Here is a 19,623-nt window from a genome sequence, read left to right as displayed (position 1 = left end):
CAGATGTTCCGTTATCTGCGCGGACAATCCCCGCGATTATGAGCGCCCAATCTGAAGCGCTCTCGTGGCGCTCGCCGAGCGTAAACACCGCGTCCTCTATTTGGGACAGGCACACGCACGCGCGCCCGAGAGCCTCTTAAGAAAGCCCCCTCTTTGTGAGCACGGCGGGGGGGTGGAGGGACGGCGGGGGGGACGGGGGGGGCGGTGTGGACCGAGCCCTCGTCCGCGCTGACGATCGCGGCTCACCCCGAGGCACCCCTCGCCGTGCCAGCCCGCGCCGCGGACCGGGCTGGGGGGGGGAGGTTCTGCGTAACCCCTGGAAACCACACACGGAGGGAGGGGGGCCCCCCCGCCATGACGAAACGCAGATGCGTCCCAGCCACGCGACCCCGTACACAACAGCGCCGCTCTTGCGAACGGAACGCATCGCCGCAATAAAATATCGATAGCAGACCCGCGTCACAACATGGCAGCCGCATAAAGAGCTGATCTCATTCTGTGTTCAGGTTGCACGAAGTAATGCCAGGCAGAGACACAGCCGAAGGAACGAGCTGGCAGCACGGTGACGTTCTGAGGAAACTAAACCCACTAAACCCGTGTGCAAGCAGAGACCCTCGCTTCCGGCAGGTTCTACAGGCTCATTCAGCTGGTCCACCTGAGACGCTGCGTTCTGGAGACGAGGCGGTTAAACACCAGGGCAGCGTGAAGACCGAGGCGGCGGTGCTCCAGGTGCAGGGGTCCAGAGGCCCCATACCAGCAGCAGTGCTCTGGGTGCAGCGGGTCCAGAGGCCCCATACCAGCAGCAGTGCTCTGGGTGCACAGGTCCAGAGGCCCCGTACCAGCAGCAGTGCTCCAGGTGCAGGGGTCCAGAGGCCCTGTACCAGCAGCAGTGCTCTGGGTGCAGCGGGTCCAGAGGCCCTGTACCAGCAGCAGTGCTCTGGGTGCAGCGGGTCCAGAGGCCCCGTACCAGCAGCAGTGCTCCAGGTGCAGGGGTCCAGAGGCCCCGTACCAGCAGCAGTGCTCTGGGTGCGGGGGTCCAGAGGCCCCGTACCAGCAGCAGTGCTCTGGGTGCGGGGGTCCAGAGGCCCCGTACCAGCAGCAGTGCTCTGGGTGCGGGGGTCCAGAGGCCCCGTACCAGCAGCAGTGCTCTGGGTGTGGGGGTCCAGAGGCCCCGTACCAGCAGCAGTGCTCTGGGTGCGGGGTCCAGAGGCCCCGTACCAGCAGCAGTGCTCTGGGTGCGGGGTCCAGAGGCCCCGTACCAGCAGCAGTGCTCTGGGTGCGGGGGTCCAGAGGCCCCGTACCAGCAGCAGTGCTCTGGGTGTGGGGGTCCAGAGGCCCCGTACCAGCAGCAGTGCTCTGGGTGTGGGGGTCCAGAGGCCCCGTACCAGCAGCAGTGCTCTGGGTGCACAGGTCCAGAGGCCCCGTACCAGCAGCAGTGCTCTGGGTGTGGGGGTCCAGAGGCCCTGTACCAGCAGCAGTGCTCTGGGTGCAGCGGGTCCAGAGGCCCCGTACCAGCAGCAGTGCTCTGGGTGTGGGGGTCCAGAGGCCCTGTACCAGCAGCAGTGCTCTGGGTGTGGGGGTCCAGAGGCCCCGTACCAGCAGCAGTGCTCTGGGTGCGGGGGTCCAGAGGCCCCGTACCAGCAGCAGTGCTCTGGGTGCGGGGGTCCAGAGGCCCCGTACCAGCAGCAGTGCTCTGGGTGTGGGGTCCAGAGGCCCCGTACCAGCAGCAGTGCTCTGGGTGTGGGGGTCCAGAGGCCCCGTACCAGCAGCAGTGCTCTGGGTGTGGGGGTCCAGAGGCCCCGTACCAGCAGCAGTGCTCTGGGTGCGGGGTCCAGAGGCCCCGTACCAGCAGCAGTGCTCTGGGTGCGGGGGTCCAGAGGCCCCGTACCAGCAGCAGTGCTCTGGGTGTGGGGGTCCAGAGGCCCCGTACCAGCAGCAGTGCTCTGGGTGCGGGGGTCCAGAGGCCCCGTACCAGCAGCAGTGCTCTGGGTGTGGGGGTCCAGAGGCCCTGTACCAGCAGCAGTGCTCTGGGTGCACGGGTCCAGAGGCCCCGTACCAGCAGCAGTGCTCTGGGTGTGGGGGTCCAGAGGCCCTGTACCAGCAGCAGTGCTCTGGGTGCAGCGGGTCCAGAGGCCCCGTACCAGCAGCAGTGCTCTGGGTGTGGGGGTCCAGAGGCCCTGTACCAGCAGCAGTGCTCTGGGTGTGGGGGTCCAGAGGCCCCGTACCAGCAGCAGTGCTCTGGGTGTGGGGGTCCAGAGGCCCCGTACCAGCAGCAGTGCTCTGGGTGCGGGGGTCCAGAGGTACCAGCAGCAGTGCTCTGGGTGCGGGGGTCCAGAGGCCCCGTACCAGCAGCAGTGTGCGTCTGCTCGCTCGGACACGGCTCGCTCTGGATAAGAGCATCTGTTAAGAACATGACGGCTCCTGTCCTTTCCCCATCACTAAAACACACAGGAAACGGGCTTCGATGGTTTCCACAACAGCGTGCGGCATTCTTTCATGCTGAATCACCGGACACGGTGGGTCGGGGGGGGGGGGGGTTTACCGGTCGAACCCGCAGACGCGGTGATGCAGGCTGAATTACGATGAGACGGTCGCTGTGACTGATGTCACTGTCCGTTACTCCCCCCTGAACACGGCGCTCAGGAGACGAGCGAAAGGCACGCAGGGAGCTGCAGGAGACAGGGGCAGAGGACTCTGAACACCGCCTCGAAAACTAACAAAAAAATATTAAGAAAAAAATTATCACTCTTCTGATTTCAAATTTGTAGACAATACCTATTATTACCTTGTTAAAATGAAAAATACATATATAATACTGCCTGGAAAGGAGCAAGAATTAGAACCTTTTGTACAATCTATTTGAATAAGTCCTAAACTGACTTCACGCAGAAAGGCCCGACTTCTTCCTCAACAGAGTAACGTCTGAACGAGGGGAAAATGGCCTGAACAAGTGAGCTGAGCAAACCGGGTGTGAGCAGATACATAGGGCAAATAAGTGAGTCAAATTTTTGATCAAGTCTGAAAAAAGCAATGTTGTGAGCCGGAAGTGGCCGGACGTCAGCAGATGGGAATGTGGGCACTTATGGGGTAATCTCCATAAGAGGCTTCAGTTTCCTCTGTGGTGCGGGGGGGTGGGGGGGTCATCTGAGGTCCAACTCCAACACACAGTGAGAGAAGCACACCAGGACTATTACAGTTTAGTACAAACAGAGAAAGAACATTACAGACAAGCATGTGTGTGTGTGTGTGTGTGTGTGTGTGTGTGCGGGTAAATTTCTTGCATACAACTCTGTTTTCATGAAGTCCCTGAGTGGTGTTATTTTTGCCGTATTGTAACATGAGTCACAGACTGTGCACATTTAAAAAAAAAATAGTTGTGTTCTCAAACAGAAAGGAATAAAAAGTGCTCCAATGCGAGCGGACGCTGAGCTTTTAATTACATGAATAAGAGCATCTTCAGCGCGTTTACCCGTTACTGTCAAAAACCCGTGGGTGTAAAAGAGCTGCGTGGGCCTGCCAAGCCTATCTATTCATGCCAGACAGGCAGGTAGGGATCTCTGAAAACAGGGGAAATAAGTTCAGTCTGTTCAACCAGAAAAAAGGACAAAAAAAAGGCAAAATGGAGAGTTCAATGAGATGACATTAACAATCAGCCCCGCATCCAGTACTCAGAATTGCTCTGCAGACAAGTGTTACTTGCAATGTAAGCAGGTAGCAGAAAAAGAAGAAAAGTTATTTTAATTGTATTTTTTAAGTGCAATTTTCCCTGACCCAGCCCCTGAGTGGTTTGTGCCTTCAGAACACAGCCAGGCGGGCAGCGTCTGGGTCGCTGTATGCCGGGCAGCTCTGGGTTATCACAACCTCAAAATGATCCGGTGCAAACGCAGAGCTGGGAACACAGAGCGCGAACACAGAGCTGGGAACGCAGAGCTGGGAACGCAGAGCTGGGAACACAGAGCTGGGAACACAGAGCGCGAACACAGAGCTGGGAACGCAGAGCTGGGAACGCAGAGCGCGAACACAGAGCTCGGAACGCAGAGCTGGGAACGCAGAGCTGGGAACGCAGAGCTGGGAACGCAGAGCGCGAACGCAGAGCTGGGAACACAGAGCTCGAACGCAGAGCTGGGAACACAGAATTGGACGCAGGCTGGGAACGCAGAGCTGGAACCAGAGCTGGGAACGCAGAGCTGGGAACGCAGAGCTGGGAACACAGAGCGCGAACACAGAGCTGGGAATGCAGAGCTCGAACGCAGAGCTCGGACGGAGACGCGGGAGAGCAGTCCGCGGTGAGCAGGCTTCCGGAACCTTCCCCCCAGGGACCCGGGAGCCAGAGCAGGATAACATCTGCTGGTATCTCATACTCTGGGGGGGGGGGGGGGCAGGGGGTTGGTTTCCTTCCTTTTGCAGTGTGCTTTTCCAATCAATACACAGTGTTTATCACGCCACTCGGAAAGAGTACCGAAAAAAAGCCCGCCACCAGCAACACAACTTTCTCTGCTGCCACCAACCTGCCCGGCTGCAGTGAAAGCAGTCACTGAAGTAGGCTGACTGCTCTTACTATTATACATCTTTTTAAAAAGGGAAAACATCTGGAAACTGCGACGTCTCTGAGCCGGCATGGCTGTACCGGGGGGCCGTACTGCACTGGCAGACATCAAATGCATTCTGGGAATCCATCACACTGACCTGCTAAGAATTCAATCTGTTCTACTGCCATTGTTCAGAAGGGCTCTACCCTGGCACAGCCCAATGCATGCTGGGTAACTGTCCCTACCCAGAATCCATTAACACCATTTCCAGATAAATACTTAAAGAAGCACCTTTTTCGACAGTGTTTTATTTAAGTTTCAACGGAGGGTAAATTATCTGGAAAGTCTTTGCCTGGCTCCATCACAAAATCACCCAAAAGGAATGCAGCACACTTCACGTGTGAAAAGCAGAAATGAGAACTGAACCGTTCTGAAGGACGAGTTTATCTGGAATCATCTGTTTCCCTGCCAGCGAGTGGCCGTCTGCTGAGGAGGGAGGCGCGGGATTGGCCAGGTGCTCCAGGGCGCGTGGAGCCCTGCGGTCGAGCGCACCGCCGGACGCCGCACGCGCCCCCCGACTCCCGAGCCAAACACCGCACGCGCCCCCGACCCCCAAACACAGACGGAAAACAGCGTCACCGGAGGAACAGGAACCAGGGAAAAAAGGGCTGGTATACACGAGGGAAGAGAACTGGAGAGAGAGAGACTCCTACACACTGATGGACAAAACAGAGAGGAGAAAAGAACAAATTACACACTAGAGCCGACCGAAGCAGGGCAGGGGGGAGGGGAAGAGAAAAAGTTTAAGTTGAAGAGAGAATTTGCAGGATGTACCCGAAACGCTACAGTTTACACAGAGCAGTGCTTATGAAAGCGCTGTTAATATTTCCCCCCGCTGCTCGATTTTCCCTTTAAAGCCCGTGTTATGGGGCCGTTAAAGCCTCGCCGGGCTCGATCCTGCGCTATTTCTGCCCGGCTGGCAGCTGGGTTTGGCTCTCCGCGTTGCGGTTTGGTGTTGGGAGCTGGCTCTGGACGTCTGTCTGGCGACCGCCGCGCTCGTTGAGGGATGCTCTGAACTTCAGAGCGCCTTTTAATGCGCTGCGTATTAAAGACTGGAAGACGGCGCAGCGAAACGAGCTCGCAGAGAATTCTTCTCATAATAAAGCCCATTATCTGCGTGAGGAGGGCGCGGTGGGCTCGGCTACACAGCTCTGTGGGACGAAGAAGTAAGAAATACAGGCTGGCAAGCTTTCACACTCTCACACACAATCTCTCACTAACTCATACACACACGCACAATCTCTCACTAACTCATACACACACACACAATCTCTCACTAACTCACACACACACACACACACACACACACACACACACACACACACACACACAGCCTCTCTCACTAACTCTCACACACACACACACACACACACACAGTCTCTTTCACTAACTCACATGCCGGCCTGCTCTCTCTCTCTCTCTCTCTCACACACACACACACAATCTCTCACTAACTCACATGCCTGCCTGCTCTCCGTCTCTCTTTCTCTCTCTCACACACACATACACACCATCTTTCACTAACTCAAATGTCTGCTCTCCATCTCTCTCTCACACACACTCATACACACACACTCACACACACACACAGAAAGTGGTTGCTTACACAGCAGAATCCCCAGCATCAGGTTCAAATGTGAATTATTAATTCCTGCCTCCAAGCTACTTGATACATGGGTGAGTTCAATAAAAGGTGTAAGGCAGTTTTGTGTGTGTAGCAGAATATTCATTTCCAGGGACAACATAATTTGAGACCAGTAATGCACACGTGTAATCACAGCAAAGACATGTGATATAGTGCCCAGGGTCCTGGACCCCTTACTGATGAGGGTTACGGGTTCCAATCCCAGGAGGGACACTACTGTTGGCAGTTAATCAAACTCCATCCCAGTACATAGGTTCAAGATGTATGTAAAAACAGAATAAGTATTGTGCATTTGTCCAGCAAATGTACAGTATTATAAAGATAAATGGGGGAAATCCATTCATAGTTACACAAAATAACATATCGAGAGTAAAAATACTGAAAAAACATCTTGAAAATCATTTTGTTGTTGACCTTCAGTTTTGAAACAAAATTGAAGTTTGTCAAAAGTCTAAGTTGTTTCACGTGGTAGATACAGTATAGGAAGCTATCCTCCCCAGAATAAAACAAATAAATAAAAACGTGCACTTAGATTACCATTAGAGGATGCCAAGAGACGATAACTCACCCAGATAAATTCAGAATACACACTCAGTTGAATGAAACCTTCACTTTGAAGCCTTGACTTGAGAGAGCGGAGAATTGTACACAGTGGAAACTGTTGGCAGTTGCACCTTTAAGAGGGCCTTTATGTACAATTCATTACAAATCACTTGACATTTCCACTCTGGTGTCCAGCGCTGGGGGTGTCTGAAGTCTGGAGGCGGCTGACTTCACAGCGGTGAGCGTCGACCGCGTGGCAGCTGCCGGCTGCGGTGAGAGGACCAGATCAGGGCCCGAGGCGGGATTAGTCTGCAGGCAGACACCCTGGACTCAGGATTAGTCTGCAGGCAGACACCTTGGACTCACCATTAGTCAGAGCCAATGATGCACTCAGTATTAAACTGACGATCGGGTCCGTATTGTTACTGTTGAACTGCAATGACTACGCCAGCGGTTTAGACCGTCATTTTCCAGCTGGACGTTATTTACTTTTCGAACCATCAGAGCCTGCATCCAATGGGATCCCCCCATTTCTGTCAGGGCCCAGGACTGCGGCCGGTGTGTCCAATGGGGAAAAAGAGACTGAAAGCAGTTACATAATACGTTCATACTACACAGAACAGCCTGGATCCTCCTTTAATTAACGACGAAGTGCGCTCTTGCAAAAAAAAGATTCATTCGATAATCTGAGAAACGTAATGGAGGTGTGGCATTACCCTGCCCCACCCGCGCAGGCCCAGTCTCTCAGGGTTGTTTTCACAGAGCCGTGTGTTGATTGGTTTGTAGGGAGGCTTGGTTTGGCTTCTATCATCGATCAGCATGACGTCAGGCTGACAGAGCTGCCCAAAATGGAGGAGGCAGCGGGTCTAATGGCAGCTTCGCAGAACCAGCGGGAAAGTGCCAAGGCTGACCAGACGGCACTCTGGGGTTAAAGGTCGCCGTTCCTCCGAAGCAGGGGGGGGCGGAGGGGGGCTGGCAGGCCTTGAACGTCAGTAAACGCTCCCAGGTGGGCCCGGGCCTGAGTGGAAGCCGGCTCCCGCCAAGGACAGAGTTATTTAGCACATGCCCCTGGAGGAGCGCTGGGGCGGCGGGACTTCCTCCGCCGTGGAAACCATCTGCTCGCCTTGGCCCCCGAGGCAGCGCGCCGACACCGCCATCCGCCGGCGCCGCTCAAAACGCGCGGAAAGAGGAAACGCGCTGGCACGCCGCTGGAGAACATGGCCGCCGGCCGCGTGCGGAAGCGTGGGGAAGCGTGCGCGTCCCCCGGGGCAGGGAGAGGGCACGCGGCGGACCTGCCCCAGCATTCCGCACCACAGCTCTACTCCACACAGGTCTGCAGAACAGCGCGCGTCCTACAGACTGCGCCACACCGTGTCTCACATAAGCCCCAGACTCCTTAGCCTAAGTTAAACAATGCATACTTCACATTTTCCACTAATTAGGGTCTGCAAATTAAAGCCTTTTTTTTGTTCAGTTTTTCCATTGGGGTTATTAAGAGAGTTTATTTCAGAGATGTCGGGCTGTGAAACGTTAGCTCCAGTGTTCCCACCGAGCTGGAGCTCGTTTTCTGAATGAGAAAGTGAGCGAGTCTTCAGCGGTAACCTCGGGGAGAGCCGCTGCAGACGGACAGCTGCAGTAACCCGGACAGAGCGGGTTTTACGCAGGTCACAGCCAATCGTCTGACTCTTCTCCCCCTCCCGCCCCCCAACATCAAACCTCTGCTTTTCCTTTTCTGCTCGCGGGACATTAAATATGAATGGGCTGCATGAGCACTGTGAAAGCATTGTGTCGGCGCTAATAGAGGAATGATGCGTTTCCCTACAAGCCCAACCTCCTCTCTGCTCCCGACTGACAATAAAACCAGGCCTGCCGAGACGGGAGAAAAAAAAACAGCGCTATTTAGGAATTAAAATTTCAGGGTCGATGTGCCGCTCGGGCTGAAAGATCAATGGCCGCTCTGGTTCGTAGAAGAACACGGCAGCGCTAATGACCTGTTACACGCAGCGCAGAGCGCGTAGCGCAGTGATCACCCTGCAGCTCCGCCCCGAAGGGAAGCCAGCAGCCGCGCCGCGCCGCGCGCTCAGGACCGGCATTCCGCCCGCCGCGTTCCTGACAGGACGGAAGCCGCAAGACGCCGCCGCTAACCGCCGCTCCCCGACGCCGCTCCCCAGAGCGCGGGCTAGGCGGGCTAGGCGGGCTAGGCGGTGTCGGCGTCCTCGTCTCTCGTTCCTAATGGATGCTGCTTCAGAACGCCGTCTTCGGGGCTAACAGGATTAGCATAAAAGCCTGCTCCGCGGAGCACGGCCTGTGTGGTTTCGCATTAATGAACGACGGCCGCCGCAGTCATTACCGTCATTATCGGGCTTGTTCTTATTTGTAATAGTTATTATCACACTAAAAGCCTGGCTGTGTTACATCATCGCTTCGCTCCCGTACGCCTCGGCTAACCCTCCTCGCATAATAATATCCACGGCACGAAGAGCAGGCACACCCGCGCTCTGTCCCGCCCGCTATTTTTAGAGACCGCAAGACCCTGATGGCCTTTTGAAGTACCTCTGTGACCTGAAAAAATAATAATAGAAAAGACGCAATATACACATGCAGCTCTTATCGACCGTTCTGTCTGTACTGAGGAGTTCTACCGCTGACGTGGACACAGAGATTACACGGTCGCTACTGTAGCCCCACCAGTGTCAGCTTTTGCGTCTTTGCATTTCTAGTACTGGTCGAGCTGAATGGAATCACAGCAAATAATAAGGTTTAGTTTGACATTTGCATCATGACAACATTCATCTCTAACATTGTGGCAAACACGCCTGCCACAGGCCACCGAAGTGGCTTTTCTTGGGGCCCTCCAGCACAGAGACACAGGGAGAAGATGTTAAAACAGTCCACGTTTATTTGCAAGGGTCGGCAAGATGTTATAGCCGAGGAGCAGATGTTAACACACTGTCATGACAGAGAGGCTCCCCTGTGTGGGTGGGGATGGCAGATTTAACCTGTGCGCAGTGATTACCTCACTACGCACAGGTGCAGCCACTCCTGTTCCTGGGTCCAATTAGCCTGGCCAATTATCTAATTATTAACCGATTATCCAATTGGCCAGGTCTAATTAGCTTGACCCAGGCAGGTGTGGCTGCTTAAACCAGCCATCCCCACACCACATACCCCCAACGCCAAACTGAGGCCAGGGAGAATCCCTGGCCGAAGCCTACTCCCCCCCCAGCACGCCAACCAAGCGAGAAAAAAAAAACGAAACAAAAAAACCAAGCGCCCTTAACACTTTAAGGGCCCCGGAACAGTCCAGTGCACAGCCGTGACCCTCCCCCGGATGATGAGGCAGCCCTCCCCCCTCCTCCCTCTCGGAGCGCGGGGATTCCTGGGCTGCTCAGCTGGTTGGTGGGGATGTCACCGGCTTGGGCTGTTCCAGGGGCTGTGGTGGGGTGGTTGGGCTGGTGGGCTGGCTGGGCTGGCTTCCTTGTGGCGCTGGGGACCAGGAACCCTTGCAGGTGTGGTGGCCGCCAGTCGGCTCTGCTGGAAGGCTGGTGCAGGCTTTCCCCTTCACGGGCTCCGGGCAACCCAACCAGGCCAAAACGATGAACTAAAACAACCAACAGACAAGAAAGGAAGCAATACGGCGCGGCCACTGCTTGTGCGCCGCCCGTAGCTGACCCGCCTTCCCGGCCAAGTCCAGCTCACGGCGCGACCACCTCTCGTGCACCGCCCGTAGCTGACCTGCCTTCACGGCCAGGTCCAGCTCCCCAGCGTCCCAGCTGAGGATCGCTTCCTTCCCCTCCGTGGTCATCTCCCGCTCCCCGCTTTTGGCCTGGAGGATCCGCCCAAAGCCCTGTCAGGAACACCGCAGCTGTTCCTCCTCCAGTGTGCTTCCTGGCTGGCCCTCCTGTGCCTCTTTCTTGTGCCGGAGAAGCCCCACGTTGGGCGCCACTGTGGCAAACACGCCTGCCACAGGCCACCGAAGTGGCTTTCCTTGGGGCCCTCCAGCACAGAGACACAGGGAGAAGATGTTAAAACAGTCCACGTTTATTTGCAAGGGTCGGCAAGATGTTATAGCCGAGGAGCAGATGTTAACACACTGTCATGACAGAGAGGCTCCCCTGTGTGGGTGGGGATGGCAGATTTAACCTGTGCGCAGTGATTACCTCACTACGCACAGGTGCAGCCACTCCTGTTCCTGGGTCCAATTAGCCTGGCCAATTATCTAATTATTAACCGATTATCCAATTGGCCAGGTCTAATTAGCTTGACCCAGGCAGGTGTGGCTGCTTAAACCAGCCATCCCCACACCACAAACATAAAATCACAATATATCCATTTCCTTTAGTACGGGGGAAACTCCTTTCCTGAACAGTCAGGACATTGGTTTTAACATCTAATCCCAAAGACGACGTCTCCTACAGCACAGTGTCCCTATCACTGCACTGGGGCATTGGGGATTATGTCACCAGAGGGAAAATCGCCCCCTAACCACCCACCAACATCACTTCCAGCAGCAACCTAGCTTTCCCAGCACTCCCATCCAAATACAAAGCAAGCCCGCTCTTGCTTAGTTTCAGCCATTCAGCAGGAGCAGGGTGCATGATGGTACGGCTGCTGGCTGGTTCACTTAATCATTAAAAGTGAACTGAGGTACTGCATTGTCCTCAGTGCTTCCGCAGTTAATCCAAGCCGTGGCATGTTTAAGGAGTTTCAATTCAGCTTCTTTACATTTTCATACGTAGGCTATTATTAAACAACTGTACTTTGCCAGGTTAATGTGTATGTTGGGTCAACACATGCTATCTACAGAACGCCCATCAAACCCGGGAAAGGTTTGCAGCAATTTTTACATTCCAAAATTGTAAACTGTCTCTGAATGCGACGAGCGGGCTCTGGTCGGGCTCGGGCTGAAGGGAACGTGGGCTCAGGTAGGGTCGGGCTGACAGTTTTGGGCCTGCTTAAAGCTGTACACCAGAGGACAAGGCGCAGTCACCTTCTTATCTCCTCCACCTGCAGGCTCCTGAGTTGCCCAATCCCGTCTCAACGGCACACGCTAATGCCCTTTCAGACCCAAGATTAAACAGAAAAGCAACGCGATAGACAGCAGTTACTATCTGCCCTTGAGCGAAGCAGAAGTTCAGGATTAGAGGAGGGCGGGGCCACGCTGGTGGCAGCGGCTGTGCCTAAAAAGGCCTGTAGCACCTCTGCCACCAGAAGGGGCTCTAAAGGGGGAAAAAAAGTCTAATTTACTTTCATTCATTTGAAAATGTCCAGATATAAAATGCCTGAACCCGAGACCTGAACAATCGAGTCTTATAGCTAAGCCCAGTTATTATTTCGCTATTCATTCATACGGGGCAGGACCATTTCCCCCGCACTACGGCAGCACTGACCCACTCTGAGCCCATTCACGGCACGGCAAAATGGCCAAAGCAAAAGCAGGGAGACGGCGCCCCGAAAGGCTAATCGAGCTCACCGGTCTCATCAGCTGCGCTACACGGACTCTGCATGGACCGCCTCAATCACAGGCACACAACGGCATCCACGGCTTTCCAAGGAGCAAACGAGGAAAGCGCTCCGTACTTTGAGTGGGCCAAACACGCAGCGCCTGCCATGTTCCTGAGGCCAAGGCCGCTCCCCGTACGCTCTGCACAGCTGAACGGGAGCGCCAGGACGGACGTGTCGACACGCTGTCGATGGGCTGTTCCCGTGTAATAGGAAAGGGACCGTGAGCTGAGGAGCTTTAACGGTTTACTTACATCTGAGACGTTCTCAGTTCAATAAGGCAATTACCAGGGCCTGCAGACCTATAAATCTATGCATGCGTTTCCTTTTCAACCGAAAAAAACAAGAGCGACTAAGTAGGAAACAGCAGAGCAATGTCAAAGGATAAAGGGATCCTGTCCTGAAACAGGAAGGACTCCGTTTGGCTCGATACACCTGTAGCTAACGAGCGAGAGGAAACGCAGGACGCTTCTCTGAAAGGCACAGCAAACACGCCCGCCCTGCGTTCAGCGAGGCCGCGCTTCGGGCGCTGTCGATCCGAGCATGCTCAGTCTGCGCCCTCTGGAAATAAACAAGAATGAATAATTCAGGAAAGGACTGATCCGCCCTTCGCTGAGAGCCGGGGAATCTGACGGGAAATGATCCGAGGTCACAGGGAAGATGGCACATCGTTCCCTCGGAATCGATCGCAAAATGGAGACCGCAGCTCGAGCGAGACAGGAAACTCAGAGCCAGATCTGAGGTCAGCGGCGGGTCATCTGAGGGTAAACGGTTTAGCTACTCTCCTTTTCTCATTTTTTTAAACGGATCGTGTCCATTAAGCATTTCCTCTATCTTTAATGTACGGGTTCTTAATAGTATTTTCTGAGGGATGATCTCATTTTAAGGGAGTGCGCTTCCCTTCCCAGGGGGCTCGGGGCAGAGAGTGAGAGGGCTGTCAGAGGTCCAGCGACGCTTCACTTAAAGGTGGCGAACCAAAAAAAAAAAAAACACAAAGTAACTTCATTAGGGCGAGCTCTCCGTACGCTCTCTGTCTTCCAGCGCCTGGAATCCTGCAGGACGAAAGCGACACCGCTCCTCCGTTAGAAAGTCGATAAACTCCAGCTCGGTGGATGGAAACGTGGTTTCGGGCACGGTTCCAGAGCGCCTCATAAAAGCCCGATCGGGTTCAGGCGGTGAAACTCGGGTAACGTCAGCGTCACGCTCCTCAGACTGTTACTGCACCGGGCTCCTGCTCTGTGGGGGAGGGAAAGGCAGCCCACTCCTGCAGCAAAGCAGTGTTTTAAAGCCAGGGCAGGCTGATCACTCGGTATCATTAACACACTGACACTGTGTGACGCTGGCCTTGTTCTATAAGGTTAAGAGGGCGCCTGAACAAACTCAGGAGAACAGGCCTCAGTGCTTACAGAAGCAGTGCGGGTACGAGGGGCGGGGCAGGCGTGTGCTCACCTGTGTGAGGACGTCCAGCTGGCTCACGATGTGCTCCAGGGTGCTGGCCAGGGCGGGGGGCACGCCCGGCTCCGGGGACCGCCGGTCGGGCTGCGGCTCGGGGCCCTGCTGCGGGTGGCGCTGGGCGCAGGAGGGGGGTCCGGCGCTGGGGCCCCTGGAGGCCTGCGAGGGCCCGCTGAGGCTCCGGCTGCGGCTCCGCCCCGGCCGCGACTCCCGGCCGTCCCACGGCTCCGCCGGGTTCGCCGCCTGCGGAGAGAGGGACGCCGCGGTACTCACACGCTCGCGGAAACACACGGGAGAAAGAGACGAGAGGCCCTTCAGGAGAACAGACCAACTCCTCTCACTCAGACTCACCGATACGCAGATGGGCCTCTGCCATGTAAAAGCTAAGAGGACCCAGCGCTTCAGCAATTCAGTTACACCTGATCACAGTCCAATAAGACAAGTACCAGGGCGGCAAACCTAAAAATATCATAAAACATTATTTTTAAACACAAGCTTCAAAGTAGGAAACAGCTGTGAGTGGTGTGAGAAAACAACAGTGCCCTGTCACAGAATAAAGTAGGGACTGTGACTTTGCAATTATTTTACAGATCGAGGGATCGCATAATGTGCTCGATTTCAAATCGATTCCCACCATGGGGAAGAATCTTTAGAACGCATCTTGGTCGGGCGGTAATACTGGCCGTATAGAAAATGCATGAACGCATAACAACGCACACTAGTAGCCAAGTTTTTCCATCATAATGAAGTCTTAATCTTTAGTTTATTGTGTCAATAAACACAGTCAGTGTCAGATATGACACAAGGAATTTTATTTTCAACTCACAAATGTAGCACACCCACAAAACCAATACACAACAGCCTGGCTAAACATTTGATTCTGATTGGCTGGGACAGGCGTATTATTTCCCCACATACGCCCAAGTATGGAGTAGCGCCAGCAGAAGTTCAGTCGCCGTTCTAAATGAATGCGCAGAAAGAGGAAATGTGTAAGAGAGAGCAAGCCAACAGTTACGATATCATACTTGCAACACTGTCATATTAATGTCCATGAATGATGGTATAAAGGGCAGCTAGTCTAGTTAAAGCTTGACTACATTCATAATTTAGTCCGTTGCAAACCTAATTCAGTAGTTCACTAGCTACCTACCCGTGATAAAAATAAATAAATAATAAAAAATGCTGTGGAACCATTTTGACTTATGACCAAACTGAATTTTATCATTAAGTAACCCGACTGAGGTAGTCTACTGGAAGGATGCATGGAACTCAGTTTGGCTCAATGCACCTGTAATTAATAAGCGAAGGAACAGGACTGGACATACACGTGAAACGCACAGTAAAACACACCCGCCATGAGCGGCTCGATAAGACACAGCCTGCACGGCAGGTTTAAGCAAAAGAGAAAAAGAGGAACAGGCTCTCCAGGAAAGCAGACAGACTCAGCTGACAGAGCTGAGTTCAACCATTCAAGACACTTTGCTTACATTTCTGCCACGGACTTAAACAGTTATTCAGCAGTCGTGTGGGAGAGGCAGAGACCTGTTCCAGGTGTTCGAGTCCAGGCCAGGGCAGTGCTGGCTACCCTCTGTAACGCGCAGTAAGACCAGCTCAGATGGGCCGAAAGGCCTGCTCTCCTCATCGTGTGTTCTCACACTGCAGCTAACGTTACGGCTTGATTAATGAGGAGAGCCTAAGGAGAGGTGATGATGTTTACTCTCCATATTTCGGTTTACTACCCTGCCTGAGTGCAGAAATAGGCGTGGGGGTTGGCTGGCGCGGGGGTTGGCTGGCTGGCGTGGGGGCGCTCGGGGGAACATGTGGCCGGCAGGTGTGGCGCGGGCCGGCTCCCCGGTCGCCAGGTGGAGGGCGTAAATATTTGCAGTGCATCCCCTGGCGCTTTCCGGGCAAACAAGAGGAGGCGGACACTTCAGGTACGATCCTGCGTACCACCTGGCGCCCGGGTTTCACTGGATAACACACTACCCCCGGGCCCTGTGTCTGCAGGGGACCCCTCTCTCTCTCGCCACGGGCCGCCCCGGGGTCCATGAGCGGTCCTGCGGCCGGTGGACCCCGGCTTCAGAAGCCCGGCGACAGCAAAGCCACGCGGGGAACAGCCTGCCTTCTTTCTCCGCCGGGCGGACTTTGGTCCGGCGGCAGGGCTACTGTACCGTACAGTAGCTTCCTGCAGGTGAGGGGGCTGGGAGGGGGGGGAGGTTCCAGATCATCACGAGAAGAAAGCAAACATTTCACACTCTTCGCCGAGTGAATCATTAATACACGGGGAGCTGAGATCATACCCTTTTCACCCACGCAACCTGGATGACTAACCCCAGTGTTCTTAAAGACAAATCCATTTGAGACCACAGAGAGAGGGAGTGTTGGGGAGGGGGGGGGGTGTATCATTTATCAAAACCAGGTTCCACCACATTCAAAGGGAGGGGAAAACCCCCCCCAAACCTGCAGTCACTTGTCATTTCCCAATAAACACTTCCCGAATCTCTATTGGCCCTTCAGCAATGGCGCGATGTGGACGGAGGACAATGCCCACTTGCACCGCGCGGTACAGGCGCTGCCTTGCCAGTTTAAATATTTACTTTCGGGGAGATATACCCTTACATAAACCCTGTGCAGCCAGCACAGAACCCCGCGCGGCTATATTTATCCAGCCGGGGACCTGCCAGAGAGCACAGGGCCACCGCGGGATTCCTTTCACACGGAACAATGGCGCACTGTTGGCCCGCCGTCCAATCGCAAAGTCAACAGCGAGAGCGGCCGGTCACCTACAGGAAAGGGCATCGGCTCCCGAGGATAAGGCCTCCGACGGATCGGGTCCCCCGAGGCACTGAACCGCAGGTCCCGACACCGAGGCCGGCCCCATGAGTCTGTCCCCAGACCCCTCCAGCCTCGCTTCCGTTCAACAGCCCTTCTCCAGAAACAAAATGGCCGGAACTGGAGCAGCAACGTGGATCTTACTGTTAAATTCCCTGAAGGGGAGAGGCTTTAAAGAGGCGCTGAAAACTGAACCCAACTAAACGATGACAATAGCGAGTTTATTTTTACAAGAGCTTCTTCCAACATCCCTGCACAATAAAATGCAGAGTCTTCAGCTTCAACAAGCCTAATTACTATGAGTGTGACAAAAACGCGCCCACCACGACACCAGCTGAATAAGGAGCACACACACATACACACACACACACACACACACACACACACACACAGTGTCCTCTCACACAGAGCAGGGCTCCGACAGAGCTTTGAGATGTCATAGCGTTACTTCGCACGCATCCGAATTTCAGACATCAGGGAGAGTAGGGTACGGATGTAACGCTCTCTCACATCCATCCAGGTTTTAAACAGAAGCCAGAGAGCGTGATAACAGAAGTAATGCCAGCAATCTAACATAGGAGTTTGAAAAGGTGAAGTCAAAAGAGGGGTAAAAACAGTTGCTTCACATCTAGCCAGTTATGTCAGTTAGAGTAGGGTTATAACAGTGCTCTCTCATCCCAGTTATGAACAGTTATGTCAGGTAGAGTAGGGTTATAACAGTGCTCTCTCATCCCAGTTATGGACAGTTATGTCAGGTAGAGTAGGGTTTCACATTTCCTCATCATATGGACAGTTTGAGGTAGAGAAGGCTCTATAACAGGTGCCCCTCTCTGCCAGTATGGCAGTTATGTCAGGTAGAGTAGGGTGGCATCTCAAAGGAGCATTTTCCTCTATACGGTGTTGAGGGCAAAGAGCTCTAAACAGAAATGTCAGCCACTGCTCTTAGACCAGGAGGCAAATTCATTCGAGCAACAGCATCTACCCAAAAAAACACCAGTCATGTTTCTTTCTCAACTGAAAAAAACATGACTAAATTGTTTAGTTTTTTTGACAGGTCGGGCATCTCAAGAGGATCGTTTGTGTCATGTCGCGTTCGTGTGGTCTTGTCGGCTAGTGGAAGAAGAAAAACCCGTGAAAGCTGTGGAGCTTGTGCTGAGCCAACAGGCTCCAGTGAGGAAGGATTAACTCCTGGTCTGTAGAGGAGCTATTTGCAGGTCAGCAGTGAAACATCTGCTATGACACACACACATACGCACACACACACGCACGCACGCACACACACACTCACTCACTCACACACACACACACACACACACACGCACACGCACGCACGCACTCACACACGCGCACACACACACTCTCACACACATACATACACACTCACACACACATACATACATACATATGCATGCACACACACACACACCACTCCTTAACACCCTCCAATTCAGAGAGACTCACACTCCGATTAAACAGCGCCAATGAATCACCTGGACTGGAAAAAACAACAGTGGAAAATTTCCTGGGGCCCAAATGAAACTCAGAATCACACAGGCTTGTCAGAGCCATCAATACCCCCCTCCCCGCACGCAAAGCCATTCATCAGCCTAACACGCGCTTTCAAAGAACAGGAAGATGTCCGGTACACTGCACACACACCGGAGGGCACGCGAGCGTTGGGGGGGGAGGGGGGGGCGGAGTCATCTCCCTCATAGTGCTTTCATGGCGGGAAACTCCATTTTCACCCTTCAGAAATACTGCATCAAACACTGCCTGTTAATGACCTCACAAACAGTTTGCGTAACATCAGATCTTTTTTTTTGTTTTTAAAGTTAGTAGGAGGGGACACGTAAAGACATGGTGCATGAGGCCATCTGAATAACCAGACCGCAGAACCCTGAGCAACGTCACAGGGCTCCAGCATGGAGCTGGATCAGTGTAAACTGCACAGAGCCACACACAGAAACACACAGTTCCCTTCCAGGTTTCATGAAGTCCATCTATCTACACGGCCAGAGTGGTGACATTATGGAGGAGCGGAAAATTCTCTGTCTGAGCTGGACACTCAGTACACGCGTAGAGCTTTTCTTCAGTTTGGCGGAGGAAGGATACCTTCGTAAAGCGAGCGTTTTGATCATTTCAAATTCCTGCGCCCTTGGCAGGTTCCCTCTCCTCTCCTGCAGGGGTGTGAAGGGGGGATGGGGAGACGGAGGGGGGCTGGACGCAGGACCCAGGGAGGCTCCAGGAATGTACGCCTCTGATCGGCGTAATAAAAAGGCCCGAGTCTGAAGGACCGTCGGAGCGCCCGCGTTTGTCAGCTGGGGAAGAGGGGGGGGCTGCAGTGGATTGGCCTGCTGCACCTTTACTCACCCCCCCCCCCCCGGGACTTTGAGGTGCGGGCCTGCCACCCTGTCCCTTTCAGCATGTCCTTATCAACGCCAACACAGCTGCCCTCCAGGAGAGACCCACACACCCAGAGACAGAGAAGCAGTGGCCACAGTTCGCTGCCTGTCGACCAGGAAGGCAAGTCTTTGCAGTATTTTCATGGCTTCACGCATTTAGGGCTTGTTATCTATGTAACCTGTATATATTCAGGATTGTATTTTGGCTCTTGATTTAAAGTTTATTGGCATTAGTGCATTAGCGATGCTGCATGTACTTGCTGGTTTGTGAACGTTGTTAGCCAGATCTGACCCTGTTGCTCGTATCAACCGGATGGATGCGCTGCAAGTCTCTCTGAATGAAAGCCTCTGCTAAATGAATGCAGGGTAGAATAACGTAACCAAGGCCTGCTACTGAGCGCGCTCTGTCCTCAGCGGTGGAGTGGAAGAGCGCCCACCATAACCGGCCCCAAAAGGGACAAAAGGGTCACACCGGAATTCAACACGAGACCCGACCAATCGGGGTTCAGGGCCGGTTTCCACACCAAACTCAAGGCCCTCACAAAAGGACCAATGGAGCCCTTCAAAACAGCCCCAACCATGAAAACTGCGGTCAGGTTTGGCATGCAATATCCATGATTTATATATTTATGACAGATAATATTACGCCAAGTATTTC

At 54.0% G+C, this 19,623-nt stretch overlaps 1 protein-coding gene across 4 annotated transcripts in view; it reads right to left on the bottom strand.

Moving 5' to 3' along the window:
- poc1a (POC1 centriolar protein A) overlaps positions 1-19,623 on the bottom strand; it is a 71,685-nt gene that overhangs the window by 1,251 nt on the left and 50,811 nt on the right. For 3 of the 4 annotated variants that reach the window (XM_064304881.1, XM_064304879.1, XM_064304880.1), the window contains exon 10: positions 13,729-13,974. The exons of the other annotated variant lie outside the window; for it this stretch is intronic. In XM_064304881.1, coding sequence (XP_064160951.1) covers positions 13,729-13,974 — 246 coding nt within the window. The remainder of the gene's footprint in view (positions 1-13,728; positions 13,975-19,623) is intronic. 4 annotated transcript variants of the gene reach the window in all.

This window comes from Anguilla rostrata, chromosome 13 (assembly GCF_018555375.3).
Source record: "Anguilla rostrata isolate EN2019 chromosome 13, ASM1855537v3, whole genome shotgun sequence".
Lineage (NCBI taxonomy): Eukaryota > Metazoa > Chordata > Actinopteri > Anguilliformes > Anguillidae > Anguilla > Anguilla rostrata.
This window is presented reverse-complemented; position numbering and strand designations above follow the sequence as displayed.